We start from the raw sequence: 9,066 nt of genomic DNA, 5'->3' as shown, positions 1-9,066 counted from the left end.
AAAAACCCCCCCCCCCCCCCCCCAAAAAAAAAAAAAAAGTCTGGTGAAAGTTTTTTTTTGTTAATAGTACTTTGATTTTTTTTTTTTAAGATTACTTCATTACACTAACAAAAAAACACTTCATACATTAAACAAAAGCTGGTGAAACAGCAATTCCCACTATCAAGAGCTGTAATACATTGAAAAAATGCCTGAGAGTGAGAGCTACTTACGCAATTGTACGACCGCACTTTCTCCATTTGTTGCAATGTAGTGCAGAGTTTGCTCTCCGTAGTACGAAGCACCCGTTTTATCAACTTCTGTACTAGCTATTACTAGCACAGCAGTGGCTAATAGAACAGACACGCAGTTACTTTAATACAATTATTGCAAATTATATAAACTATTTCACAAACTACCATGAACAAAGAGAAATTAGTTCGATTATGAATTCTAGTTAGTTGCTTACATAACAGTGCCGTTATTCTCTTCTGAATTTAATTTCTCCTCAGTGTTAACCCAAACAGAAGGAGTATATTCCTTTCTCAAATGAAAAGTATGAGCTAAGTCTATTCATCCACCATTGAATTACGATAAAGCGAACATACTTTTGCAGCCATAAAAAAAGATACCCATCTAAGGCAGAAACCAAGCAACCTGATCAGTCCTTGAATGAAATGTTTCATCAACAGCTCTTGTACGTATATCTATTTTATCCAAAACTGTGTGCCCACATGTGGTTTCTACATGTACATAATACCTTCCCTGTATTCCAAACAATGTGGGTTGAAGTAAAACAGTTTTTACAAAATTATTCTGAAACAGCTCATAGCTAACAAATAGCAAAGCACACAGAGGACTGTCCAAGTCCTCCCAGTTGCAATACGCCTGGGTATATACAATTTTACAGATTAAAAACAGTTTATGCTCTAGTATAATCTTATGTTTACTGCCCAAGTACACTGTCATCACAGAATGCAAAATTAAATTTGAATTTGTTATTCAACTGCAAAATTTACCACCATGTAGAATATTCTCAATTACAATATACAAAATCATGGAAGTCAATACTGAAAAGTTATGAGTACTTCAGGGTATTCAGAATTGTAACCTTAACGTTGCACTGGCATTAATGGCTATCTTCAGTATTTATCTGCACATGCAAATTAAATGCAAAACCCACACAGTAAACAAAGTAATTAAATCCAAAATGGGTGGAATACAAAAACTTAAACATAGAGCTATTATACCTTTTTTGTTCCATAGCATTGTCACCTTGTCAGCTTTAAAGAAACTTTTATTGGCTAGTGCAGACTGAGGGCCACCAAAGTTGGGATACTGATAGAGTCTAACAAATGACGGTGCGCCTTTACTGCCTGGAACATACACAGCCACCTAAAACAAAGCCACGAGATTTTATTGCAGGCAATATTGTTGGTAGCACAGGGTCTATTCACTACTAGTATGCTGTACTAAAATTATAGTAATTTTTTGAAGAAAACCAAGAAAAAAATTGGAAACATCATCAGAAATACCTTGGTTGGCTGTGCTCCTGGAGATAACACAAAATCATTAACCTTCTGCAAATGCAGTTTATTTGCAATAGTAGCTGCAAAAAAAAAAAAACAAAGTCCACAGATGTGATGATGTTAATGACAAACCATTTTAGCCTGGATTACTTAACTATACCTTTTTATGGGTCTGTATCATGGATAATAAAGAACAGTATATATAATGATAAATGATTTTTTTTTCCTAGGCAAACAACCATTACCTTCCCATTTCATCACACATTCTTATTTACAAAACCAACTTGAACTGGGCCTAGGTCTGAAATCCAGTATTTAGTATCTGGAAGTTCAATCAGCAAGGAAGCTTCCGAACCCCATGTGAACACAGCTCATGTTTTAAGCAAGGGACAGTGTTCTTCATCTTATCTGTGCTGACTTCAGAGGAAGCAGCATCAGTCACATCCAGGAAACACACACCATTACAGAGAGCTGGAGTTCTCCCCTTGCAACCTTACTGGATGATTCTTCCTGATAGGAGGTGTTCATAAAGGCCTGTTCTGTGCTGAACATTGCCCCTTTCCACAAACAACTTATGGGAAACGCACTTTTAAAAAGTAAACAAAGAGCAGCAACCCACAACCTTATTCCAGCAAGGAAGTCTGCACTGAGCAGCAGACCTCATGCTGGAACAGACATTCCATACTTCCCTAGTATAGCTTCGTTAACATCAGTAGGGCTAATTCTCAGGAAACTGCATCTCTCATAGGCTGTATTTTTAGCTCCCAGAATAAATTCTTGTACCAGCTTTATATTAAAAAAAAAACAAAAACAACAAAACCAAACCAACAAAAAACCCACCAAAAAAACACACCACTGTTCTCCCTCCAGTAATTGTCTTGTATTCTTTTAAATTTTTGTTCTAATTCATTTTTATCTTCCTGCCTTTTTCTTCCCCTTTCTCTTTTCAACCTCTATTGACTCCAAATATTCTACCACTAGTAGTAAATTTCCTTGAAAAAAAATGCTTTAGCTCTACAACTTCATTTTTGCCATAAATTTTCATTTTTAATAGCTCATTGACAGAATACACACAACCCAAAGAAGTAATCATAGATCACGTTCTCTATTGACAATTTCCTGGATCAGGCCTCTTTAATTAAAAATTAGATGCACTTCATACTAGATAAGTCACTGAAAAGGTAAACAAGAAAGCGAAGACAAACTTCATTAAAACATAATGATTCTGAATTCCAAATTCAAACAGAATGTAGGCAATATTTAAAATAAAAAGCAAGCAAAAGAAAAAATGAGGAAAACTTTGGAAAAAAAACCCCAACACCCAAAATAAGATCTCTATATAGAACGCAATGAAACATATAGAAATACTTGCATACCAAAGTTGTTGTTTTCAAAGAAGTGCACTTCATTGTTTACATTCCTGGCACAAATGCTTTCGTCATCTGCCCAGCAAGGACACCTACATTTAAAGAAAAAAATTAGAAACACTGAATGATGCTCATCTTCAGCAGCCTGGGATTTTTTTTTTCTTCAATTTTTAAAGCCAAGCAAGTTCAAACATGATACATGTTTCAAATGGACAAATGACATCTGCATAGTAAAAAATATACAACTAGACTTCGTTGTCTCCCCAGCTTTCTCTGTGGTGCAAAATGATAGTGAATTTATACTAAGAAACAACAATTATAACTACATACAAAGATACTTACAAGCACAGATACTTGCTTTCAGCTAGTAGCAGGCAGTATTTTGAAAGCCAACACCACACTAAAAGCTCTATTTGCCCAGATCAGATTTTGGAAACCACATTTCTTTGCAAACAATTAGCAGCTGGAAATGTTATTTACCAGTTCTGCATCTTCTTCTGGATGAAAGATTTTAAACATTTTCCAGTTTTCACATCATGAAGTTGTAGGTTGGGCACCCCCGCTGTGCCATCTTTAGCAGCTGCAACAAAAACAGTAGCAGTCTCTGGGGATTAAATCTGCTTCACCATAATGATGTTCTCTCTCATGATTGCAGAAGCAACCAAACATGCATAAACTTCTTACCAGAAGCATCCTACCCTGAGGGACTAAACCCTAGGCTGCTAATTGCTTTACCTATGAACATAAGACTTTCTATAGTCTTTCAGTCTGCAGAAAGAACTAATATTTGGAAGTATAGGATTTCTACTCCTCATTAGAAGACTAGAACCACCAACACTAACACAGCTTTTTTAATGCGTGTTTTTTAACCAAAATCAAAAGCTGTCCTCTTCGCAAACAATGAAGGTATGTTCTCCACTCCTACATTTTGTTCTCACAAGAACGCAATGCATTTTGTCCATCACATTGCAGTCACAGCTCTACCTGCAAGCCATACAAAATGGTTCTGCTGGTTTTAAACTCTCTGTACCCTTCTACTCACTCAGGATACTACAGCCTGCCTATTTCCACCAATGATTCAGAACAGACCTCCTAACAGTTCTCTAACAGTCCACAGCTGGCATCAGTTCTGTCGCTTGTGCTGCCTTGTCTTATCCTACAACCTGTCCCAGACCACTTCCCACACGCTCAGCTTATGGCCAGCTTGCTCTGTCTAAGGAAGCATTTACATAGTCTACTTTAGACACACAACTTGGATGAGACGGAGGCTGTCTAAATCAGGAATATAAACTCCATAGAGAGGCAGAGGAGAGAACAAAGCCCTCTGGACGATGGAGAACACTCAAGTCAGCTATGCCCAGTGGAGGACATGACTACTCTGATGCAGCTTACAATCTTCCTGATCTGTATATGAATATATGCTGTTCAAGCAGCTTATATTCATAACACACTCATTGCACTAAGATCAGTTAGCAATTTTTAGAAACACATGATTTACTTAATAAATTAATTGTTAGTATATGCGCTCTGATTTAGTGTTTGTAGGAATGGTCGATACCAGATGCTTTCAGAAGATGGCATCCCTCCCTCCTCCACTATATACTTGATTACCCATATAATTTTCTGTACACTTTCTATACTGCTCATTTAGCCAATAAACATGCTACAATGACAAATCAGGTACTGGAAAGCCCACAAACTGAATTAAACTATGCAGTTACTCAGTGTACTTTTACAGCTGGAAAAATACTCACCTGTATAGGCCTGCCATGTTGCCAGAATATTATTCTTTGGTGAAAATTCAAGGCAAACTGCCTTTGGAAGATCAAAGGAACGCAGTAACTGAGCATTGGTGACATTAACAATATTTACTCTGGAACCAAAAGATGACATTTCAATAAAACATGCTTAGAACAGTTAATTAATAGCCAAGGTAACTTTTCATGTATTTGACTCTTCTGGATCTGTCCCAAATTTGGCCAAGGTAACAAAATTAGAAGAGCATTTTTCCCCTCCTGCTTTTACTAAATTTTTGCAAGAACACATTTTCAAACCAGATACCCAAGCATAACAGAAACTAAGTGAAAGCACTAGTCAAAACATATAACTTATTTTTATCTGCAACATTTGAAGTCTGAACAAGAGACAAGAAATACTCTAACCGTACAGAGTCCATCTACATTCCCACAGTGCTAAAGTTGAGCAACAGCCAACAGAAAGATTCTAACCTAATTAAAACACACATTTATCCCACATATTTTTAAAGGTCCTCTATCTAGAAGGATACAACTTGTAAGATTTGGGCTTTTTGAGGTTGGGGGATGCAGGGAGACATGGACAATAAAAAGCACAGGTCAGACGGCCGAACAAACAAGGTCAAGTGGCACCTCTGAACACTGTATATTAAAGATCTGCCACATACGGAATCCAAAGTAACAAAAAAGATCACATCAGGATGCATCCAAACCACTGCTGTTCTCAGAAGCTGCATTAGGAGCCTGTTCCTCACCACCTCATTCACTGCTCTCCCTCAAAAATGAAGGAAGATGGACAGCCCCCAAAACAAAGAGGCATGGCAGGACTGGAAAGATTTGCCATTTGGAATATATATGGGTACCTCGATATACAATCTGGTTGTTTGAAAAACATTTTTCCCCACAAACATTTTCTGGAAATGGACCTTTCCAATTGACAAAAATAAAGTTTTTAATGAAAAATGAAGTCTGAACATTTTGGAGAACCAAAAGCAACAGCAGAAGTTACAAATCCTACATCTAAGCTACCTACTTTAAAAGAAGTGGTTAAATATTATTACTAAATACTTTTGCACATTTTTTTTAATCTGTTAGTAAGAATACCATCATTTCATAAGAAGCCTGATCACCTCTTTACAGCAGCAACCCCATGATGCACTGTTATGTAAAGGATGATGTCTAGTGAACTCTATAATGCACCTGGTCTATAAAAAAAGGAAACCTTGTGATGTTTGTACATAAGGTGCATAGACTCTTCATTTTCTGTGACCTTTACTAATAGATTAATCTCAGAAAACCAGGTACTATCATACTGGGAACTATGAACAAAAAAAAAACCAAATAAAGCATATCCAGATTCCATGGGAATGGGTGCATTATAAACATGAGAAAAAACAGTAAATATTTCATCTGATATTCAGGAAACAAAGCCACTAGTGCCAATAACACAAAAATAAACTGCATTTAAAGCATGTATGCAAACACTTGCATTATTAGCAATAGCCTTTACACAGACAAGAGTAAACGGGGCATAACTGATCCAGTTTATTTTAATCATATAGTTTGTATTATATCATGAAATGCACCAACTTTTCTCCATTGCACCAGGCAAAGAGGGAACCATCCTTGCTAAAAGCAACAGCTTTGCAATTTTTTCCAGAGTCCCTAAAGAAATAAGAAATGCACATTAGTATTCAAACATACTGCATAAATTAAGGTATTTTTAACAAAAATACAAATTAACACACCAATTTTCCTGCTGCACTCCCAAGTGGCGCTTTGTAACAGTGTGATCTACTCTGCAATTGTTCAATGATTATTACCTGGGCAATGAGAAGTCAGGCAAGCATAAAACCATCAATTTTCTGAACTACTGAGAGTAGGAGAAAATTCACTTATGTTTATACATTTTTTAATTCTAGAGTCTACCTTTGCTTTCTAGAAAATTATTTCTTTTGTGCAAAAGATCAAAAATAGTGATAATAACAGTACCTTTGAAATGCTGTGCTCTCTGTGAAACTAGGTGGCCCATTCACCATATAAAGCCCTTCGGATCCTCTCACTGGAAGAGTAAACAAAGAACTACTCGTTTCAAACTCGGAAAATCATCCAAAGCAAAAGCTTTTTCTAATTTGTGAATGTTCAGACCTGCACACACTTTTCCCCTGCTTGCATTTTAGAGTAAAGGGGAGAGAGGGTTGTAAAGGAAATTCAGAATGTAACAGGTGCCGAGACACCTGGTTTCATCCAAAGTGGCCGCAGGATTAAAACACAGGACAGGGGCAGAGCTGAGCTGAGCTATCGGCTCCAGCACCAGCTCTGACACACAACCCGCAGGCAACTGAGGCGCCAGTTTGCCGTACAACTCCGCAGACGCAACAGCAACCAGCCAGCACTTCTCCGGAGCTGAGGACTGAAGTGGGACAACTGCTGCCGCTTCCAGCCTCCCCAGACCCACAGCCATGTGATCTGGTCCCCGCTTCAACCAGCAAGGCCGTTCCTGTGCAGCCTTCCCGATGGGGTCGGTCTACGGACCGGTTTGTCCCTCTGCTACGGGAGCATGGGTGCCAGTGCAAAGAAGGGAGCAGAAGCGCTGCCGAGGGCAGCGGGGCAGGGCGGGACAAAGCCAAACGAGGTGCATGGCAGAGGGGCCTAGGCGGGGGCACCCCTGGACCCCCACCCTTCCCCTGCTCCGGCAGGGCCAGCAACACCAGGCTGTGGGGCCCTGCCCGGCCAGGAGACGAGTATTCCCAAGGATGGAGACCTACGGCCTCTCTGGGCAGCCTGCGCCCATGTTCAGTCTCAGAGTAAAAATAGTTTTCCTTACGTTTAAGTGCAATTTCCTGACTTCCAGTTTGAGTCCATTGCCCATCACCCCCTCACTGGTTACCACAAAACAAGAGCCTGGCTTCAGCTTGCAGGATGACCTCAAACTACAAAAGAGCTGCACCTGCATAAGGAAGGAGGGTGGGACAACAGCTCATCCCAAAATGGCCGATGGTCCTCAGCTCTCAACCCTGCTGCAGGAGGCACTTTCATGAAGCCTAACCTGCAGAAGCTGAAAATTCTCCGTCGCTGCAAGAGTTGCACGAGAGTCCTGCACAATGGAGCTCAAAAAGGCTGCCTAGATATTCCCCAAAGTGAGGATTAGCTGCTTAAACACAGGAAGAGCATTTGCCAGAGAAAGATTCTGTTGGACTGATTTTTTTGCTGACATGAGACAGGATTTGCCCTATTGTTAGTTCCAACATTGGAGTTCAACTTGGAAAACAGAAGGCATGAAAGAAATACCAATACAAAATGAGTTTTAAATTTCATTCTTTTCAGGGACATTGCCATGCTTAGGGCACTACAAAACAAAGAAGAAATAAAGACAGATTCATGCAAAACCATCCAGTTGGAGTTGTCATATAGTGAATAAACCACAACTTTTTAAGGTCATTCTATGACAAGCATATAAAAATTCAAAGTTAAACCACAAAATGGCCAATTGTTATGTAGGCGTTAGCTGTGTTTTATGCATTTTCCTTTCACACCAAAGATGACTACTGAGGTGACAACTTTTTACTGTCAAACATGACTCAAGAAAGCAGGATCTGTGCTAGCTCAAGCTGCAGGTTCTGCAGCTGTATTATTTCAAGGAAGCGTTAGGGCCAGCAGCGCACAAGAGGTCTGACAGCAGAACAGAGCAACACTCCCGCTCAGCCAGGTCAGTCCTTACACGAACCGCGCGATGGAATCCACGTGCAGATGCAGCAACACCCAGATGACAGCAACATCTGCGACCAGACATCCTTACACTGCCCTTCAGAGCTGCTCTTTTAACTGCCACATAACCTTACTTCATCTCTCTGTTAGCACTTTAGAAATTAACAAATAGAAAACATTTTAAGCACTAGCTTATTAGAGTGGAGAAAATGCTGTTTTGATAGGTTTAAAATCCCCACCCGCTCTGTAGCCCTGTACTTCACTGGGGGCACACCGTGCCCCCGACACACCTCAAGGGTACGTTTTAACAGCACTTTAAATATGACCCACGAGCTTCGCACCCCTGCCTTGAGCCTGTTCTCCAGGTCCTCCGTCAGACTCCCAAGTTAAGATCCACATTTACAACGGATCACCGACAGTAGCGAGGCGTCCAAAATCCACCCCGAACAACTGCAGCCCCCCGCTACACCCCAGCGAGGACAAAGGTGCGAGTGTTTAAAGCTTAGAAGCACAGGAAAGGAAAAACGCGCGTCCCTGATGCTAGGGACAACTTAAAAAGCAGAAGACAGAGAAAAGGAAGAAGGACTCCCAAGAGGAACTCCACAGAACGCGGCGACCGGCCCGCAAAATGCCGCGGAGACGCTTCAGTCAGCTACGAGCTCCCGCCGGCTGCTCAGCGGTTTGGGGAGGGCCCCGCTCCGCCGGCCCCGCTACGCCGGCCCCGCGTCC

At 40.4% G+C, this 9,066-nt stretch overlaps 1 protein-coding gene across 1 annotated transcript in view; it reads right to left on the bottom strand.

Moving 5' to 3' along the window:
- EIF2A (eukaryotic translation initiation factor 2A, 65kDa) overlaps positions 1-9,037 on the bottom strand; it is a 15,853-nt gene extending 6,816 nt beyond the window's left edge. The window contains exons 1-8 of the mRNA XM_010584896.1: positions 6,622-9,037; positions 6,220-6,294; positions 4,630-4,748; positions 3,356-3,455; positions 2,885-2,967; positions 1,515-1,588; positions 1,230-1,374; positions 213-329 (exon numbers count right to left, since the gene is read on the bottom strand). Coding sequence (XP_010583198.1) covers positions 213-329; positions 1,230-1,374; positions 1,515-1,588; positions 2,885-2,967; positions 3,356-3,455; positions 4,630-4,748; positions 6,220-6,294; positions 6,622-6,668 — 760 coding nt within the window. The 5' untranslated portion in view covers positions 6,669-9,037. The remainder of the gene's footprint in view (positions 1-212; positions 330-1,229; positions 1,375-1,514; positions 1,589-2,884; positions 2,968-3,355; positions 3,456-4,629; positions 4,749-6,219; positions 6,295-6,621) is intronic.
- Positions 9,038-9,066: the final 29 nt, after the last annotated feature.

The sequence above is a fragment of the Haliaeetus leucocephalus genome, unplaced genomic scaffold, assembly GCF_000737465.1.
Source record: "Haliaeetus leucocephalus isolate CR32 unplaced genomic scaffold, Haliaeetus_leucocephalus-4.0 Scaffold1014, whole genome shotgun sequence".
Classification (NCBI taxonomy): Eukaryota; Metazoa; Chordata; class Aves; order Accipitriformes; family Accipitridae; genus Haliaeetus; species Haliaeetus leucocephalus.
Note: the sequence above shows the minus strand (reverse complement) of the source record. Positions and strands in the feature narration are given on the sequence as shown.